Genomic DNA, 18,979 nt, shown 5'->3' with positions numbered 1-18,979 from the left:
TGCCTGTGCGAGGCAGGCTGGATTATTGAGTGCTAAGTGTGGTCACAACTTTTACTTAGTGTGGCCATCCTCTTCCTAATTGGGATGGTCCTGAAATATATTGAGTCACATCTCGAGAGTCGACACGTGTTCCCTTTCCTGAATGTGCGTCCTTGAGGACAGCCATGGAGAACAGCCGGTCCTTCACCTCGCCTGGGCCGGCCCACGCACAGTGACAGCCGAGAGAGGGGGGGGATGCTTCAGGACCGACTGTGGGCTTGAACGATCAGAAAACGGTCTGTCTTTGAAGGTTCATTAGGATGACGGTCACAGCAGCAACAGAGGAACCCCAAACCTCTGCAGCTCTCCCAGGAGGAGGGCACCTCTCATCGCCACGACAATCCAGTGTGAATGTTTGGCTGGGAGCCTTCCAGGTGGTGACGCAGGGACCCGGGCTGCTTGCACCTGGGCTCTGCCATCTTCATTGGGTGGCCTCCGGGCCCCTGTGGAAGGTGAGAGAACCTTGAGAAGACACCCCGGCTTCTGAAGCGCTTGGGGACAGAAGTGACACACAGTACTCGTGGTCTGGCAGTCCTCAGGGGCCAGTTTTCCAGAGCATCTCCCCACTGTGGAAAGGAGCATCGGTGTTCGGGAAGCGCCCCCCATCTGTCCCCATGAAGTCACGAGCAGGTAGCCCCCTGCCCCACCCCGACACCCAGAATTAGTTCACAACTGTAGCCTCTCTCATCTCGGAAGGGACTGTCGGCGTGTGAGGGCCTAGGAACGGGACCTCACAAACCAGCAAGGTTGCCCACCGGCTCTTCTGCAGAGAGTTCAGACCAGGCATGAGCCAAATCTTGAAGGTGGAGTCTTCTCTCATCCGTTTCTTCTCCTATTTCCTTCCCTGCAGACTCTGCTAAAAATCACTAGGCACCCCCGCCCCCGCGAGCCCCCACATACACTCTGTTCCTGCATCGCCTTTCTCCCTTCTCTTCAGCCAGACCGTGCATTCCTTCCATGCTGCTGCCTGGCACTGTGAGGCAACGCTGGCGGGGGGGGGGGGGGGGGCGGGGCCGGTGGTAGGGGGAGACGGTGGCAATGTCTGCTAATACGGAATTAACTGATGGCTCTTTTTCTCTGGGAAATAATCGCATTTTTAAAAGATGTTTGAACAGGCTTTGCTTTGGGCTTGCCGGCACCTCTGTTCAGTGACTTTGTTAGAAAAGAGTGAGGCGTGTGTATTTATGCACAAATGGAAAAAAAAAAAATTCTGCCCATGATGCTCTGGATCCTGTGCATGTCCGGCTCCTGAGCAGACAGGAGTACAGTGTAGTGATGAAGTGCTCACCACCTGTGTACAACCCCAGCTTTGCCGCTTGCTGTGTGACTGTGGGCAAGTTACCTAACTTCTCTGTGCTTTAAAAGCAGCTATGGCAGAAATGTCTGTGGCCGCTCAGGGGTGGTGTGTGCCCAGCCAGGCCAACCAGGTAGATCGGTTTACCCTTCAGCTGGGCGTTATATCCCCTTCAGGGGAATGACAGGCTTGAAGGGCAGGGCTTAGGAGCTGTTTGTGTTTGTGATAAAGAGGGGAAGCTTTTCCGGCAGCCCCTGAGTCAACAAGATAGCGGGTCAGGAGCTATTTAGCCAGGCTTCCCTTCAGTGGTGTCCAGCCTTCAGCACTGATTCCAGCATTAGAACCAGTTTGCAGGGGGACTGAATGTAGCAGAGGCGGCAGGATTTATATTTGGGGGTGGGGGTTGTTCCAGTGTGGATTCAGACAGAAATGACTTCCAGTGAACCAGTGTTGAATTGTCACGGGACGCTCAGGTGTGTGTGCGCCTGTCGCCGCTGCAGGGGAGAGTGCGCGCGTTTTGTTTCACATTCAAGGGCGGGGTTGGGGTGGGATGAGTCAGGATGGAAGGAAAAGGGGGAGGGGGGACTAAATTGACCTGGGATTTGACTCTATTATTGTATCTGTTGTGGTTAAATTAAGTCTTCTGGGTTTATTTGTTGAAGGAAGTGGCTTACTTCATTATTTACATGATTACCCCAGAATAGCAAGCAATTAGTGCCTGTGTGTTGGAAACTGCAGCTAAAGCGCACTCTCCTCTGCGCACGTGTGTGAGTTTGGGTCACCTTGGAAGCCGTCTAGGTGGGTTCGTTGTCTTCAAATGATGGCCATGAGGAGGAGCCAAGGTGGGAAGCCTCCAGGCGTTGGAGCCAGGCTCCGCAGCCCTGAGACCTGTGTACAGGCTGGTGGCCTCTGGGAGTCACGTAGCCTATCTGATCTTCCGTTTCCTCATCTGCCAAGTGGGGATAATGAGACCTCCCTTCAGGTGGCAATTAGGATCCAGTAAGATAATGACCTACAAATGTTGGCTCCTTTCTCTCTCTCCTGGTGTTAACTACCCTTTGCCTTACCCCTTCCCTGGTCCTGAAGCAGGTTGATCTTGACCTGTTCTCCCCATAGGAAGTCTCCCTGTGGGAAAATTCAGTTCGGTCAAATGTACCTGTGGAGGCATTTTCCTCACTGGGAGAACATGGGGAGTGTTGATTCCAGTCTGCGTGAATTACAAGTCACTGCTTGTAGGGCCGAGCAGGATGGCCCAGGAGCTGGAGTGTTCTGGGATAAGAAGTGGCAGGAGAGGAAATCTGGCCTGAGGACCGTCTGGCCGAGTCTGGGGTGAAGGGGGTGAGCCAAGTGTGAGTGGGGCTTTGGCTGGGGTTTCTGCAAGCAGGGATGGTGGTGGGTCAGAGTGCCTTCTGGGAAATAGCCCCTCAGCCAGTGCTGAGTGAAGTTCCGTCTCCCCAGCCCTTTCCCATCGCAGTCATTTAAGTTGTCCTGGGTCACCAAGACATGGCGGTCCAGCAAGCTGACGTCAGCCACTCCAGTTGTTGACTGGAAAGGCTTGATAAACATAAATAGTTGATTAACATATTTTGCATGTTATATGTATTATATATACTGTACTCTTACAGTAAAGGAAGCTAGAGAAAAAATGTTATTAAGTTATAAGGAAGAGAAAATATATTTACAGTGTTTATTATATTTTCAAGGTTTTATTTTATTTTTAGAGAGAAAGGAAGGGAGGGAGAAAGAGGGAGAGAAATATCGATCAGTTGCCTCTCACACATGCTCCAACTAGGGACCAGGCCCGCAACCCAGGCATGTGCCCTGACCAGGAATTGAACCTACAACATTTTGGTTTGCAGGGCAATGCTCAACCAAGTGAGCCACACCGGTCGGGGCATATTTACTGTGTTTACCACAAGAAATCCACATATAAGTGGACCTGCACAGTTCAAATCTGTGTGGTTCAAGGGTCAACTGTACTCCCAGCCCCTGACCGGCCCTTGGTTCCCCTTCCAGACACCCCAACCTCGCTCCGTATCACCCTCCTCAGGAAAGGGAAAACAGAGGCTAGTTTCACAAGGGCAGCTTTTTTGGGTCAGATTCCATGGACACCGCGTGTGTGGTAAGTTTGGTGTTGCTGGTTGCACAGAACAGCAAACACGTGCGGAGCCCTCGCTCTGTGCTGGACTGTCTGCCACGCCTTTTCGTAGGCCAAGCGGCTCTAGCCTCTGACAGGTTATAAAGGGCAGGCATGAGCATTAGGCCTGTTTTACAGACAGAAAACCACTGCACGGCAAGCTAAGAACCTTGCCCGAGGCCAGACCACTGTAAGTGGGCGGAGCCAGAATTCCAGGCAGCGAAGGCCCACCTTGCCCCTGTGGCCTCTGGGTGGCGGTGGAGGTCCCCTGTCACCTGTGTTGTCCACTGAGAAAAACAGAATGACCAAAAAGCACCTGGGAATTCAGGAATTTGATTAATAAAATATAAGTGCATCCAAAAACGAGGGTCTGCACACTCCTGACGCTTGCCCACGTGGGAGGTATATTCATTTCATGTTCACTCAACGCATGTGAGTTTGAGCACATCTTAGACAAACGCTGAGTTGTACCCTCAGATCAAGAATCACCTCTCCGCTCCCATCTTGTCATATACAAATAAGGAGACCGGGTCCCAGACAGTGGAAGTGACTGGCCAGGGGTCACCAGCTCAGTGAGGGTCAGGGCTGAGACACAGGCCCCAGTGCATGGACTCCCTGTACAGTGCTCTTTTCATTCTGCCCTGCACCTCCGTTAATCAGGTTCTCCATGCACACATTGCATGGAGAGTCACAGCTGAGTTGAACATCTTAGAGCCCCTGTTGGGCCGCAAGCCCGGGACCCCAAGCTGCCCGCCCACACCCCGTCCCCAGCCACAGAATCAGGTTGAGACGCCCAGGGAGCTGCTGCTACCAGCCAGCGTTTTCCACGCCCAGCGCGAGGCCTGCCCCTTTCCCAGCCATCTCGGGGACCAGGCAATTCCCATCCTTCATTTAGGCTCTTACCCACGCACAGTTATAGCTGGCATCCCATGAGCCCCCTGGGGCCGTCTCGGTTGTTTGTATGAGGCAGAACCAGGTCCCCAGTGCTCATGGGTTTTCTGAGCACTTAGTTGGTGGAGGAGGAAAAGAAATCCATATGGCCTGCCCTTTCATTTCAGAGTTTCCTCTAGCGCAGACTGTTCGGTGCCCTTGGGTTATGTGCCTCCATTCTGCCACCGGCAGTTATTAAGCACCTATTGTGTATGAGGGGCCCTGTCTCGAGATAAATGAGGTTGCTGCAAATGCTTTTAGATGAGGCCACTGGAGGACAGAGACAGTCCTCTAAGATGGGCACTTCGTTACACAGGCTTCCAAGAACCAGGCCTCTGCCCTCCAGGGCTCCGTTCTAACAGCAGCTCCATGTCCTAGAACTTGGGTTGCAAGTAACAAGAGCCCAGCCTGGACGGGCAGGAGCGAGCGATGGGGCACGAGGACCTCCTGAGCTGGGAGGTCCGGGGCTAGCCTTAGGTGGGCGGGATCCAGGGGCCGCTGGTGCTACCAGGACTGGCTCGGCTCTCGTCCATGCTGCCTCCTCTCTGACCAGCCTACCACCACACAAGGCCCTGGGAAGGGTGGCCTGCTTTTTACCACTTCGGGGTTTAGCAAAAAGAAGCTTCCCCTTCCCCCAAATTCCTGGGAGTGACTCTGGATCGTTCGCTCTCTCTGAACCAGCCCTATAGCCCTGGGGAGGAACCAGCCCCACTCCAACCACATAGACCAGGACAGGGGAAGGGGTTGCCCCAAGGAGGACCAGGGCGCTAGGGTGCTGGGCCGGCAGAAACAACAGGTGTCACTTCTATCAAACGCCCCGGCACTCCCAGTAGCCGGCTCTCGTATGATACAATCCGGGTCTCCCCAAGTCAGGCTCACCTGTGTTTGGGCCGGGCACTTCTGTCCTCTTGGGCGCAGGGGGTGTGGCCACAGCTCAGAAGTCTTCCTGACCTGTGCCATCTCCTTGTCACCACTTGTCTAGATTCATGGCATCACGTGCCCTCTTGTCACAGGCTCCTCCCCCTCCCTTCCCTCAGTCTTCCATCCTGGGGCTCAGGTGGCCACAGCAGTCGTGCATCTGCTCCTCCCTCTCCGTCAGTTGTTAGTCCGGCAGCAGCTGCCCCTCCACGCCCCCTGCCATCCTGAACGACAGTTCTAAAAGAGACACTAGCAAACTACAGCCCATGGCCAAATCCGGCTTACTGCCTGTGTGTGGATGGCCCGCGAGCTAACGCTAGTTTCCAGATTTTTAAACGGTTGGGAAAACCGTGAGAATAATCATTTGTGGCACGTGAAAACTATGTGGCATTCCTATTTCAGCGAACCTGAGTAAGCTTCGTTGGAACGCCGCCACGCCCACTTGTTTATTGCACAGGGCTGCCTCCGTGCACTGCAGTGGAGTCGAGCCCTTGCGGTACAGAACATACGGCCCGCAAAACCTGCAAGACTGACTCTCTGGCTCTTCGCAGAAATAAGTTTGCCAACTGCTGGTTTGAAACACTCTAATCCTGTCATTCCTGTGCTTGTAAGTCTTCCAGTGCTCCCTGGTGTCAAGAGGGTGTCGCTGGGCTCCCATCCTGGCCATGAAGGTTCTTGGAGCTGGTTCAACCAGGACGTCTTCCCCTTGTCACCTCCCCCTCATCCTGGCTCCTGACACACAGAAGTACCAGTCCCCTGGGCTCCCTCCCGCCTTCCTGCTTCAGCATCCAGCTCCTTCCTTTGCCGGGAAAGCCCCTCCCTGCCTTCCTGGGGAGAATCCAGGGGATCCTTCAGAGCCCTGCTGTCTCATCCCCTGTTCCTCCCTGAGCCATCCTTTCTCAGTGAGCCTTCATCGTTTCCTCCTTCGTATCCCACCAGAGCTCTGCGGAAACCTCTCCCTGTGCCATTTGTCTCGTTATAGTCGCCATCAGTTGTGCGTCTGTCTCCCTGTTGCCAGTAGGTTGCAAGCGTTGCCTGATGTCTCCTGGTCCCTTCACAGCATAAATCCTCCTGGTGGACAGCGCTCGTCAGAAAGAACGAAAGTCAAAACCTGGTCTGGGAGCAGCTTCTGTTCCAGAGATAATCCTGCTAGTTTTATGGGAATCCACACATGGGAGAATAGCAGCTGACAAAGTAAAACTAAACTGAGCCAGACCAACCAGGAGGCGCTGTGTTTCCCCACTGTCCGTGGCTAAGATAGGCAGGAGGTGTGCCTTTACTGAAGGATGTGGATTTAACGAGAGTTTAAGGAAACGGGCGGGGGTGGGGGGGGGCGGATGAAGGGGTGAGAATCAGGGAATGTTCTGGCATGTTTCTGGCCACCCACTTTGGGCAGAGAGTTCTGGGAGTGCGGAGGGCCTGTGTGGAGCAGAACGTGGCCGGTAGGGACACCAGGTGCCAGAGGCAGAGAGTGGGCAGGTGTCCGTGACCAGGAGGCAGAGGGAGGCGGGCATCCGTGTTCCGCGGACAGACGCAGCGGCTGCCATTTTAACTCATTCCCTAAACCAGTGTTTCTCAACCTGGACACCGTTGGCGTTTGGGGCTGTATAATTCTTTGTGGTGGAGGCTGGCCCGTGCGTTGCAGGATGTCTGGCCTGCTTCCCTGATCTCTGCCCAGCGGATGCCCGCAGCACCCCTGCACCAGGGGAGTCTCCAGAGGTCACTTAGGCAGGAGGGACACAATTGCCCCGGGCTGTCCCTCAGGACCGCTTCTCACACTTTCTGTGGAGAAAGACTGCCTTCTGCCTTTGACCAATACTCTCGTAATAGACTAGAAAAATGAATCGCTAGAGAAAGGATCACGTACTTGATTATCACAATGTCAAATCGTATCAGTGTTGAAATGCTCGGCCTCACTTCTTGCTCAGATGGGTCACAAATTGCTCACGGACCACACCTGAGCACAGCCCTAGACCCAGAAAAATTAAGGAGCATTCTCTGCTCGTGAGGAAGTCACCGTGCACGCTGGGATTTTTGTCACTCTCAGGCCCTTGATAACGATGTTTACTTAGCGTCTCGTACAGTGACTTGTCCTCAGAGGGCACGTGGAGGACTGTGTGGGGCCCACCAGGGGAAGGTGCCCCTTCGTGGAACGAGTTTCACAGCTGCTTTCAGGATGGCACGCCTCCGTGGAGACTCGGCGTCACTCAGAATTCCCAAGGAAGGGCTGGAGGCGGGCTTTTCCGTCGCTCTTCTTACAGGTTGTTTCACTCCCTGGTGCGAACGCCAACGGCTTCAGAGCCAGAGGTCAGACCTTGGGCCGACACCGCCCTCTGCCCAACCGTCCCTGGAAACAGGCCAGAGCCCAGGGCGGCTTCTTTCCACGGTGGAAGTCGGAGGCCCTGGCCTTCCATCCTGTGGCCCAGAATAGGCTTGTAAATGATGGAAGATAACAGGAGCTTAAATCCTAAGTCTTAAAGTCTGTGGAGACGAAGAGAAACCCCCATTGCCCTTTCTGGGGGACAGCTGTGCTTGGTGGGCACGCGCGTGTGTGTGGTGGGGCCTGGCGGGGCGAGAAGGGTCAGCAACCTCTGCAGTGTTGCCATTTTAAACCAAGTGTAAAGTGTAGGGTGCTGGGTGCAGAATTCGGAGCACTGGGCGGGTAAGTTGGGGAGAGCGAGGCTGGTGGGGAAGGGAAGAAGAAGCTTGAGCTGAGAACCTTTATGGTTGGGCACCTCGTTGATTACCTCATGCCCTCCTTACCGAGGAGGAGACTGAGGCTAGCTGGCAGAGGGATGGTGTGGCAGGACCCAGACTCCCTGGACTCCCATTCCGTGTGCATTGTCCAATTCTTTACTGCCTCGTGAATCTTGATTGTGTTGGTGTTTTTGAAGAGGGAGGATGGTCCATCCCAAGAAGACGTCTCAGGGGCACAAAGGCCACAGGTGACGTTTCAAGGAACTAATGTAGTTCATCTTTCATTTTGTCCTAGGAGTTGATGGACCTCTTGCTTATAACAAGCTGCAATAATAAAACCTCCTCAGACCTCACAATGCTTCGTGGAAACTAAGAGCTAAGTAGTTTTCCACAAATTCACAAAGGAAAGCCAAGAATAAAGTCCAGGCCCTAGCGACCCTTTGTCGGACATGTTAAGAAGCCAAGGATGAGAATAAGCACTGAGCTCAAACCGAATTAGGCAGACTTTTTTGTTCTGAGATCTCAGGAAAGAGGAATTGCGTGTCCAAATTACAACTGTCAGTCACTCAGCGACTGTTTAGTCAAGCACCTACCATGTGCAACACATCTGGAAATACATCACCTCTTCCAGTGTCTTCCTTGCTACCTAGGATCTTTCTTTACCCTATTAGGTGAACTAGAAGGTTGGGGTGTGGGGAGCGTTAGAAGTATGTTGACAAGGACCACATGTTTACCCAGCTGGTGCTCATCAGGGGCCTGTGTGCAGTGTGCGAGCGGCTTCGGCAAAGGAGGAGCTATTCTGTCCTTTTGGAAGCTCCCTGTGGGCCTGCCCAGCAAGAACTTGTGAGTTCAGGCCCTGTCTGTGCTAAATCCTGGCTTGGGGCCTCTTGCCTTGGATGACTCGGGTGGCTAACAGGGCATTAGGTCTGGAAAGAGAGGCAGGATTGTGCCAGACACACAGGGAACCTGGGGTGGGGGAATGTACACGCGCTGAGGGGGTGGCCCGGTCCACGGCTGTGGGCTCTCCAACAGTGACAGCAGCCTGCAAGACAGTGGCCGACACGGACCATCTTCGTGGGTGTGAAGCCAGGCACTGTTACCTGTCATCCATGCCCTGAAGACTGAGGATGAGAAGACCAGAGGGGGCCCTCAAGTTTGCTGGCAGTGACACATTATACAGCTGTGCCCCTCTCCTCCCTGGGGGAGCTGGATGGGTCTGTGCGGGCATATAATGTAAATACAACACAACAGAGTTTTGAGTGTACAGTTTGAGTTTTGACAAATGTATGCAACAGGATCACTACCAAGCCATCAAGATCTAGAGCATTTCCGACACCCCAGAAAGTCCCCTGTGCCCTTTGCTAATCAGCCCCCGCCCCAGCGGTTCTGATTTCTGTCCCCGAGCTCACCGGTGACAGTGCATGGACAGCATAACACCATCACGTCATTTGTATTCCTGTGCAAGATTCTTCCACGGCCCAGGTGTTTAAGCTTCGCTCTTTAGTGACAAATCATGGACTTCAGCATTTTGCCACAAAGACAATGTCACCATGTCATAAGGCATGTGGAAGGAAGCCAGGGAAGGGGAGCCGGGTGGGGTCCCTCCGCCGGCTGCAGCCACTGTTCACAGTTGTGCTGTGTTTCCAGTTTATTTCCTTATTTTCTCATAGTGGCACACAAACCACAAGGGACTTCGTGCGTTGCTTTTTTCATGTGTGGTAAACACGTTTTCCACAATCCAGTGTTTTTCATTCCCAGTTTTGGCAATTCTCTATCTAAAATGAGCCACGAGGGCAGGGGCTTTGCCTGTCTTGTCCCCGGCTGTTTCCGGGTATGTAGTTGGCGCCAGCACAGGGTTGCTGCCGGTAACGGTTTGTGGAAGGATGAGACGAATGTATCACCACAATTTAGCCATTTTCCATATTAGTGGACAATTAGTGACTCCCCACATTCTACCATTAGAGGTGATGAATGTCTTCAGACATATGGTCCGCCCTGCCCCCCATGTTTCAAATGACACCCTGAGAGCAAACGCCAGTGATGAACTGTTGTGCCAAAGAGAAAAAACATTTTCTGGCCCTTGGTATAGGCTGTAGAGCTGAATTACCCAGGTATGAGTTTTGGGTCTGATATTCACTGTGTGATTTTGGACAAATCACTTAACCTTTCTGTGCCCTAGTTTTCCCATCTATGATATTCCCATCTATGAAACGGGTCTAATGATATTTTACAGGTTCATCGTGAGGATTAAATGTAGCAAGTCCTGCATATGTATTTGCTATTCATGTTTTATACATAAAACATTGTGCTAAGAAAAGTCACGCCTTCTCTGCCAAATAGCAATGGTTTCCTTTCATAATCACTGCTTTTGAGAACTGACTGGCACTATGTGGTGCCCACTGGCTCAGGGTTTGGTTGTTGTCAAGCAGACAGGAATCTGGGTTACTAAATCACTTCAGATATATTATGTGCATTCTTTATCCAATCTTCTAGCTGGGCGCCGTCTCATAGAGGTGGGGAAGACGGATGAGTAAATTGTCCGCATGCCACAGAGAGGTGAAACTAAAGGTTGTTGCTAATTGTGGACACAGAGGCCACCCAGATGAGAGCAAAGCCCCAGGGCTTTTTCAGAGTTTGCTACAGCAAGGAAATCCGCCCCCATCCCTCGTGTTTGGCAGGGACTCAAAGGCAGGCTGGGAGTGGGGAGCTTTATGGTGGGCAAACGGGCTTTAGGTGGGCCGGGTGGGAGGCTGCCAAGCTGGGGGCTGGCCAGCTAGAAGCAGGGCACTGTATATCCTCGGTTTAGGCAGTATATTCGTTTCCTGGGCTTGCTGGGTTGCTGTTAACAAATTACTACAAATTGCATGACCTAAAACAACACACATTTGTTCTCGCAGACTTCTGGAGGCCAGAAGTCTGAGATCAAGGTATTCACAGGGCTCCGAGGAGTATCTGCTCCTTGTCTTTCCTAGTTTCTGGTGACTGCCTGCAGTCCTTGGCTTGTAGACCTGATACTTCAACCTCTGCATTTGTCATTGCATGGCCTGCTTCTCTGTGTGTCCCCTTCTCATGAGGACACCAGTCATAGGATTTAGCACCACCCTAGGCCAGGAGGACCTCATTTGAACTTAACTAATTGCATCTGCAGAGACCTCACATTATGGACTGAATCGTGGCCCCTCAACACCCATGTTTGACGCGTTAAGCCCCAAAGTGATGGCATCAGTGGTTAGAGCAGGAGACCAAAGCCATTCTCAGTATGTTAAACAGGAAGGACTTAAATTCAGGGACTTGGTGCTCACAGAGTTGCAGGGAGGGCTGAAGGAACAGGAGTTGGGAATGGGGCAATCAAATCCAAAGCATCCTGCGTGGGGGTGAGGAAGCGGACGTTTTTGCCCAGAGAGCCTCTCAACACCTACATCTCTATAACTTTGGTGGTCCCAGGAACACCAGCATTTGGGGGGTCCCACAGAGGAGGGGGACCTCTAAGAGAGGGTAGGCAAGTGAGAGTGGGGGGTCAAAGAAACCAAGTGAGACCATTGCAGGAAGGTGGGGTCACACAACCGGGGGGGTACATCCTAATGCATTTTCTAAATGCAAGAAGCCAGACCAAAAAGGCTACATATTCTGTGCTTCTACTGATGAGACATTCTGTAAAAGGCAACCTGTAGGGAAAGGAAACATCAGTGGTTGCCAGGAGTTAGGGTGCTGGGGAGGCTTTGACTACAAAAAGGGCAGATAAGGGAATTTTGGAGGTGATGGACCTATTCCGTCTCGGGTGTGGTGGTAGATATGCAACCCTGCCTTGTCTCAAAACCCATAGAAGTGCACACATCATAAAGAATGAATTTTACTGTGTATAAAATAGATAAGTGGGTGAATGGATAGACAGATGATCTATCCCTCATCCATTCATTCATGCATGCATGCGTTCATCCATGCACAAACAGGAAGTGGTCAGTTTTATTAAATGTCTCAAGGAAGGCAGGGAAGATGAGTGACAGGTTGCCCTGGACCCATGGACGAGTGGCCTAGACCTCTGTACGGGAAGGCCCTGGGCTGTTGGCGGAATTGAGCTGCAAGGTGCAGTGCGCATTCCCCCTTTCAAGCGCATCGCCTTGTCTGAGCCCTTGGCCCTTTCGGGAATACAGAGCCTTCTCCTTGGACAAACAAGTCCTTAGTCCAAGGTGCATGCCTGTTGTGGGTAAAATGCTCCGATGAAAAACATCTGGTATGAGGTAGGCTCCCACACTGGCTGCTTCTCTCACCCATGTTGGGCCATGGTTATGTGACTTGAGGTGAGTCCTTTAGCTTCTCAGAGCCTCTATTTCCCCATCAATAAAAGCGGGAATAATGATCATCTCAGGATTGACAAAGTAGATTGAAGGGCTTGAAAGGTTAGTAACGCCACCCTTGAACCTTGATGTGGGTGCCACCCTCCCCGTGGGTTTGCTCTGCCTCCCTTGTCAGTCGCCCCTGGCTCGCTCACTCCTCGCCAGCATGGGGAGCTTCTCACTGTCTCTCAGGGGTCTGTTTATTTGTGCATCTCCCCCAACAAACCCCTCAAGGATACATCTGCAAGGCCCAGGGCCTGGCCCCGGCCCCATGCCTGGCGCCCAGTAAAGGCTCAGGAGACATATATTGACATGCGCTGCTTCAAAATCAGGGTCCCTTCCTGATAACCTGCTGCTTTTGAAATACTTCGGCTTTCCCTGAAAGTCCAATCACCCTCCAAGACGAGGTGCTGCCAGGCCTCAGGATGCCCCCGGACACACCTGTTCCCAGGGAGAGTCCAACGCCCACTGCATGGGTGCTCGGTGAACACGGGTTGAACAACTTAATACAGTTGGAGAACTAGCAGCAGTGCTGGCAAAAGAACAGACCCTTGAAAGGGCAATGCTATCTCAGTGTTCCCAAAAAATAATGGAGTCACCCATGTAACTTAGCGCATTAACCAAAAAGGTCAAGCGCGCCCCAGGGCTCTCGTTTATACAGTGTTGGAGAGCTCGGTAGCTGGTGGTGGGGAGGGGGGATTGAAGACGCTTTTGTGCCCAGGGACCCATGGTTTCCCCTCTGCTGTTCAGGGAGGCATGTGATAGGAAAGACCCCCACCCCTACTCCCTAGCCCTGCACAGTGTGTGTGTGGCGGGGCAGGGGGGTGTGGCAGGAAGTGGCCAGGAAGGAGGAAAACCCCTGGGTGTGAGGAGAGGGGTGTGTCCAGAACCAAGAGTGACGGAAAAGCCAGTTCTGAGCACTGGGGTCCAAAGAAAAGAATCCTAAAGGGGTGGGGAGGGGCTGCTGTGTGGTTCACAGCTTTTCCTTCCCCCCTCCTCCCGTTGACTCCCCGCTGGCACCCCATGACATGGGCAGTGCTGGGGTCATCCCTGGCTGCCCGAGCTGGGCTCCACCTGCAGACACAGCTCTTCACCCCCGCCCGCCTCCCCGGGGCTTTTGCGCTCCCGGGCTCAGGTGCGCCCTCGGCAGCCTCCCGTGTGTGTCCTGTTGACTCCTCCTCGTCCCTGGTGGGGATCTGAACAGCCGGGGTGGGCTCGGCTCCTTTCAGACATGCAAACATCATGCCCTTGAACATGGGTTGGGGCTCTGGATCCCAGCAAGCCCAGGAGACGAGAGAGAAGGGTTGCTCCAGAAGCTGGGATAAAACTCCATCGGCACTGAGATCATAGCACCGTCTCATGTCGCCCACTCCTTTCCTCACTAAATTGGCTTTATCTTCTCTTGCCTTTGCAAACCAAGGCCTGTCCTCTGGAGCAGTGGGGACAGACCTTGCGCTGAGCGAGGAGTCTATAAGCTAAGATCCCTGCAGCTAAGATCCCTGTCATCTCCCGTCGAACCCTTGCAGTGTCCTGGCCGGCAGGTTCTGTAGGACCCTGTGTGGAGAGGGTAGCAGCCCCGAGGTGTTAAGCAACTAGTCAAGGTCATATGGGTAGTAAGGGGCAGAGGCACTTCCTGGACCCTAAATCATCTGCTTCTGAAGACACTGCTCTGAGCCGCGACACAGACTGTCTGCAAAGTGGCTGCTATTGGTGACGACAGTGGCAGAAACAGAGTTCCTGCTGTGCACGCCCTGTGGTCTGTGTCCCCATCCCGATTTCCAGGCGGCTTGACCCCTGACCTGGAAAGTGGACTGGTCCCCGTTACCAGCTGCCAGCGGGGGAGGCCGGGGAGGCCGGGGAGGCCGGGGGGGCCATCTGACTGCTTGCAAGCCTCCGACAGCCGCGCACTAAGCAACGGTGACTATTTCATTACCTCACGGGGCCACGGATGGCAGCTGAAGAAACAGAGGGACAGAGGGGTTAAGTGACCCGGACTCTCTCCAGGTCTTCTGTCTCCCAGGGCAGGGTGGTTTCCATTTGTGTTGGAGGCAGCCCCTACCATGGAGAGGAACGCGGGGTCCCCCTGGGAGTCCTGGCTCACGTGGCCGGGGGCCTGGAGCTGGCCGCTCCCCACTCTGAGTCTCATCCGGAAACCAGGGGCAGCTGTGGCTACAGAGCCCGCCTCACGGGTTCGGGATGTGCCAGAAAACAGGGGCGGCCCAGAGGGTCGTTGGCAGCTCTGCCGGTTGCTTGCCATCTTTGCTGGCAGAATTAGGGCCGGGGGTGGCCCTTGCTCCTCTCTACAGCCTCCAGCGTACCCATGGCTGCAGGGCCAGGCGCTGTGGCGGGGGCCGAGTCCTGCTCCTAGCAAGGACAAAGCCATCCATAACCCTAATTCCCTCCCTGCTGGAGGCCAGATGATAACGTCCTCAAAGCAACAGGGCAGCACCACTTTATTCTGATTTTCAAAGAATTCCCAGGATCGGATAAATGGCCCGTTTTCAAAACACTGGTCTGGAGAAGCAGGAACTGTCTCGCGTTTTCATGGCAGGAATGTCTATTGATTTGCAGTGGAGTATCCCAGGCAGTAACCCCTCTCCTGGAAACAAGACCCCGGCTGCAGCAATGCCGCCTCTGCCTTTGTAATTCTCCATCTGGGAGCCGACAAGCCTTGAGGCAGAGCCATGCCCTTGAGCTGACAGAGCAACTCTATTACAGAAGTTCGATTACAGGAAGGAAAAAAAAAAAACCTAGTGAAAGGATCTATATTTCATTAAATTGCTGCTTGTTTCAAAGTGGGAACATTTTCTGGGTGTCTGGGGAGCCAATGTTTTCTGTCTTGTTGGGAGAATCTAATCTTAAAAAACAGAAAAGTTTCCATACAAGGGAGAAACCATCCTTTTCAGAGCTTGGGGCCAAATGACTTTCACAGAGCAGGGATTTTTTGTTCTGGGAGTGTATTTAACAAGCTATTTAACAAGCACCCACCATGAACCCAGTCATCCGTTACCTAAGGGGTTTCCGAAGGTAATGAAAGCATTCTCGTAAGACGAGATGATGCAGATGGCTACTTTTATTAGTAGTTTACCGTTATTTATTCAATTGATGTTTAAGGTCTATTGAGAACCTACTGTGTGCCCACCTGGCCGACGCACTGAGGATGCAGTGCAGGGCCGGGCAGGGCCCTGTGTACCGGAAGCTTCTGGTCTAGCTGATGTGATGAGGACCCGTGAAAAGTGGGGGTGGGAGCGTCTGATGGGGGAGCTGCCGAAATGAGATTCACAAAGTACTTATCCGTTGGTCATCTGGCGGGGGACAATGAGAAGGAATTGCTCCTTCATTACCCAGGAACGCTCTGGGGCCTGAATGGCAGGCAGGTTGCTCAGACCACTTGTGACGGGTCACAGGGGGTGCAGGGGTGGTCCCTGAACCCCAAGTGCGAGACTTCCGGTGCAGGGAGCTCTGTATCTCATGGGGCTGCCCACCACCCAGGTCAGTGAGAACCCCTAACGGGAGTGGGAGTGTCCAGCCCGGCAGGGACACACTTGGGGCCAAAGGCGAGCCTATGACATGGTGCGCGATGACCCAGGATGCTCGTGGAAGCACACGTGGCACCTGAGTGGACCCGAGGGGGTCCAGGGGATAAGGGGACAAGGACCAATGCTCTGAGCCCTCCTCTCCCCTGCTCCGCCTCGGCCGCGGGTCCTGCTCCAAGACCTGCCCCTGAGCCTCACCTCCCGCAGACGACTAACGTCCTGCCGTGTCTTTTCTTCCAGCGATTCACGAGTTCCCCAGAGACCTGTTCTCCAATAAGGAGCGACAGCACGGAGCCGTCCTGCTGCACGTCCTCGGTGTAAGTGGCCCTCGTGGGGCGGGGTGTCTTGCACGTCGGGCAGGTGAGGCCCGTCCATCCGCCCGCAGAGCGCGGCGGGGCCACAGCGTGTCAGAGGGCTCCTCCGGGCCTTGTCAGAGCCTGTGGGGAGGGCAGGCACTGCGCCGCCTCCCCCACAAAGAAACGGAGTCGGAAGGATGTTAGGTGGCCTGCTCAGTGTCATATCGTGAGTGGCCCCAGAGCCAAGACGTCTTCTGGTGCCTCCTTTTCTCCTTTCATAGCACAGGACGGACAGCGTCTTCCCAGGCGCGGAAGTCTGAGCGAATGTGGGTCAGTGCAGCAGGCCTCACGTGGCGCGTCCTTAGTGCGCTGTCCGTGCTTGCGGCTGCGGTTCCCCCAGGTTCATCGCGCTGCGTGACTGTAGTTTCAAACTTGGGTGCTCTTCTCAGACTTCCCTCTGTATTCAGATGGGCCTTGATGGTAACCGGTGGTGCTCAAGGAGCAATTCAAAAGGAAGTTGTGAGTTCAGCGCTGGCCGGGTGGCTCAGTTAGTTGGAGTATCATCCCATGTACCAAAAGGCTGCGAGTTGAATCCCCGCTCAGGGCCCACACTTAGGTTGCAGGTTCTATCCCCAGTTGGGGTACATACAGGAGGCTGCTGATCAATGCTGCTCTCTCCCTTTCTCTCCCTCTCAAACCAATAAACATATCCTTGGCTGAGGACTTAAAAACAAACAAAAGGAATAGGGAGTTCAAACCTAAGTTAGAGGTAAAAGTTGCTCTTCTCTGACAGGGATGGGCAAACCACAGCCCATGGCCACTGCCTGTGTTTGTAAATAAAGTTTTATTGGAACACAGTCATTCCCATTCATTTGTGTGTTATCACTGGCTGCTTTTGCTCCAGGGGCAGGGCTGAGTAGTTGCAACTTTACCCGCATGCCCAGTACTTCTTTTTGCTTCCCCCCAAAAGATATTGAAATTCAGGGACAGTCACCCCTTGGATGCCTTGGTCCACAGAGCTAAAAATAGGTAACTGTCTGTCCCTTGGCAAAAAATTGCCAGACTCATTGTATGAAGGTGGCCACGTTGGATCAAACACAGCACATTTTCCTCTTGATTAGGTTCCCGACCATCCAGCACCATCTGCTTATATATTTAAACCCAACCAAATATTAGCCTTTGCAAGAGATAATTAAGAAAGTAAAAGCTGGGATTCTCACAGTGATAGTAGCCACCAGTGAATAATGAATGAGTGAAGATTTAATTAACAGAATATGCACTGTTAATGAAAACGGAGCTTAGAATGAAGATTGTAGGGAAATTTTGAGTGACGGGCCTTTATATAATTTCTGTAGTGGAGTTTTCACCCTCCTGGCTTCTCTGGCTTTTTCATGCTCCCCCTTCCACTTAGAGAGTGTGGATTTGGTGAACAGGGCCTGTAGTTCTCTGCCTCATGAAATCTTGGCATTGCTGAAACACTCTTGAACCTTTGTGCACCTCGGGAATTTTTAAGGAACCCTTTAAAACAGGGACCAGCAGACCGTGGCTGGAGGGCCCAATCCAGCCCACCTCCTATCTTTGTAAATAAAGTTTTATTGCAGCACAGCCATGCCCATTCCATGGCTGCTTTTCAGAGACTGCAAAGCCTAAATTACTTAGTATTTGACTCTTTAAGAAAAGGTTTGTTGACCCCTTCTTTAGGGCAAGAGAAGGCCCTAGCGTTGGAGCCAGCTTTGGTGTAGGAAGCTTCTCAGGACCTCTCAGTTCAAGCGGTGGGAATAATAGCGCCATCTTGGCCCCCTTTCCTCTTCAGTGTTTCAGAGATGTCAGCGGAGCCTGAGGCTCTGGCCTCATGGGACACCCTTGGCCTGAGAGAGAATGTCGGAGGGCATTTCTGGGGGTGTGAGTTCAAGTCAGAGTCCTGAGATTTGTAGCGGGGTCTCTCCCACCTCACTCTCTTCCCTTTACCTTAACCCCCAGGGTTGCCCCCCCCCACCTCCCCACCCCAAAGCGTAATCAGACCCAGGGCAGCCACACCTGGACTCCAGTAGCCACCTGCCTTGGATACCTTGGCCACAGCTGATGCATCTTCCATTTTGTTTAGTTGTACGTAAGTAGCTAAAGTTGTCGGAGGATCACACCGTGTGGGGGAAGCAGCCCAGGCTTTCCCTCTTTTGCGCACGGGGCGTTCATAATATTTTTTCTCTGAAGAAAGAAGTGACTTCCCCCAGTGCGCAGTGTAAAATCTCATCTCTTTTTGGTGGGCCCTCATCCTTGCCCCTCCCCGCAACTCACATTCTCATTTCTCCCTCGTTCTCCCTGTGTTTTACCTGCACCAGTGACCTTGCTGTTCCTCAAGTGCATCAGGCACACTGCTGCCTCGGGACCTTTGCACGTCCTGTTTCCTGGCAGTTACAGATACCTTATTTGCCTATCTGTTTGTCCCCCACTAAGGTAAGTTACAAGAGGCAGAGGCTCCTCCAGGAGTCCTCACCACATATCCCCGATGCCTAGAATAGTGCCTCGCACATAGATGAGCTCAGGAACGCTGTGTGGGGTGGACAGGGCGAGCGAGGGGTTCTGTATGTAAAACTATTTTGAAACTACTAATCTATTCTTTGTCTGTCATTAAACAGATGAAGAAACTGAGACCTAGAGACGTAACTTATCCAAAGTCCCATGGCAAATAAGTCCTAGAATCAGCATTAGAATCTGCACACTTTGTCCCATGAACCTTCCAGTGCCATGGCCGTTAACCTGTGCCAACATCCAACAGTGTCCCGGGGAAATGCCAGACC

General features: G+C 53.1%; 1 protein-coding gene across 1 annotated transcript in view; it reads left to right on the top strand.

Annotated features, from left to right (window-relative positions):
- SLC24A4 (solute carrier family 24 member 4) overlaps window positions 1–18,979 on the top strand; it is a 124,251-nt gene that overhangs the window by 63,749 nt on the left and 41,523 nt on the right. The window contains exon 3 of the mRNA XM_054566975.1: window positions 16,126–16,202. Coding sequence (XP_054422950.1) covers window positions 16,126–16,202 — 77 coding nt within the window. The remainder of the gene's footprint in view (window positions 1–16,125; window positions 16,203–18,979) is intronic.

The sequence above is a fragment of the Pteronotus mesoamericanus genome, unplaced genomic scaffold (assembly GCF_021234165.1).
Source record: "Pteronotus mesoamericanus isolate MK-2021 breed Mesoamerican mustached bat unplaced genomic scaffold, CSHL_Meso_final contig_182, whole genome shotgun sequence".
NCBI lineage: Eukaryota > Metazoa > Chordata > Mammalia > Chiroptera > Mormoopidae > Pteronotus > Pteronotus mesoamericanus.
This window is presented reverse-complemented; position numbering and strand designations above follow the sequence as displayed.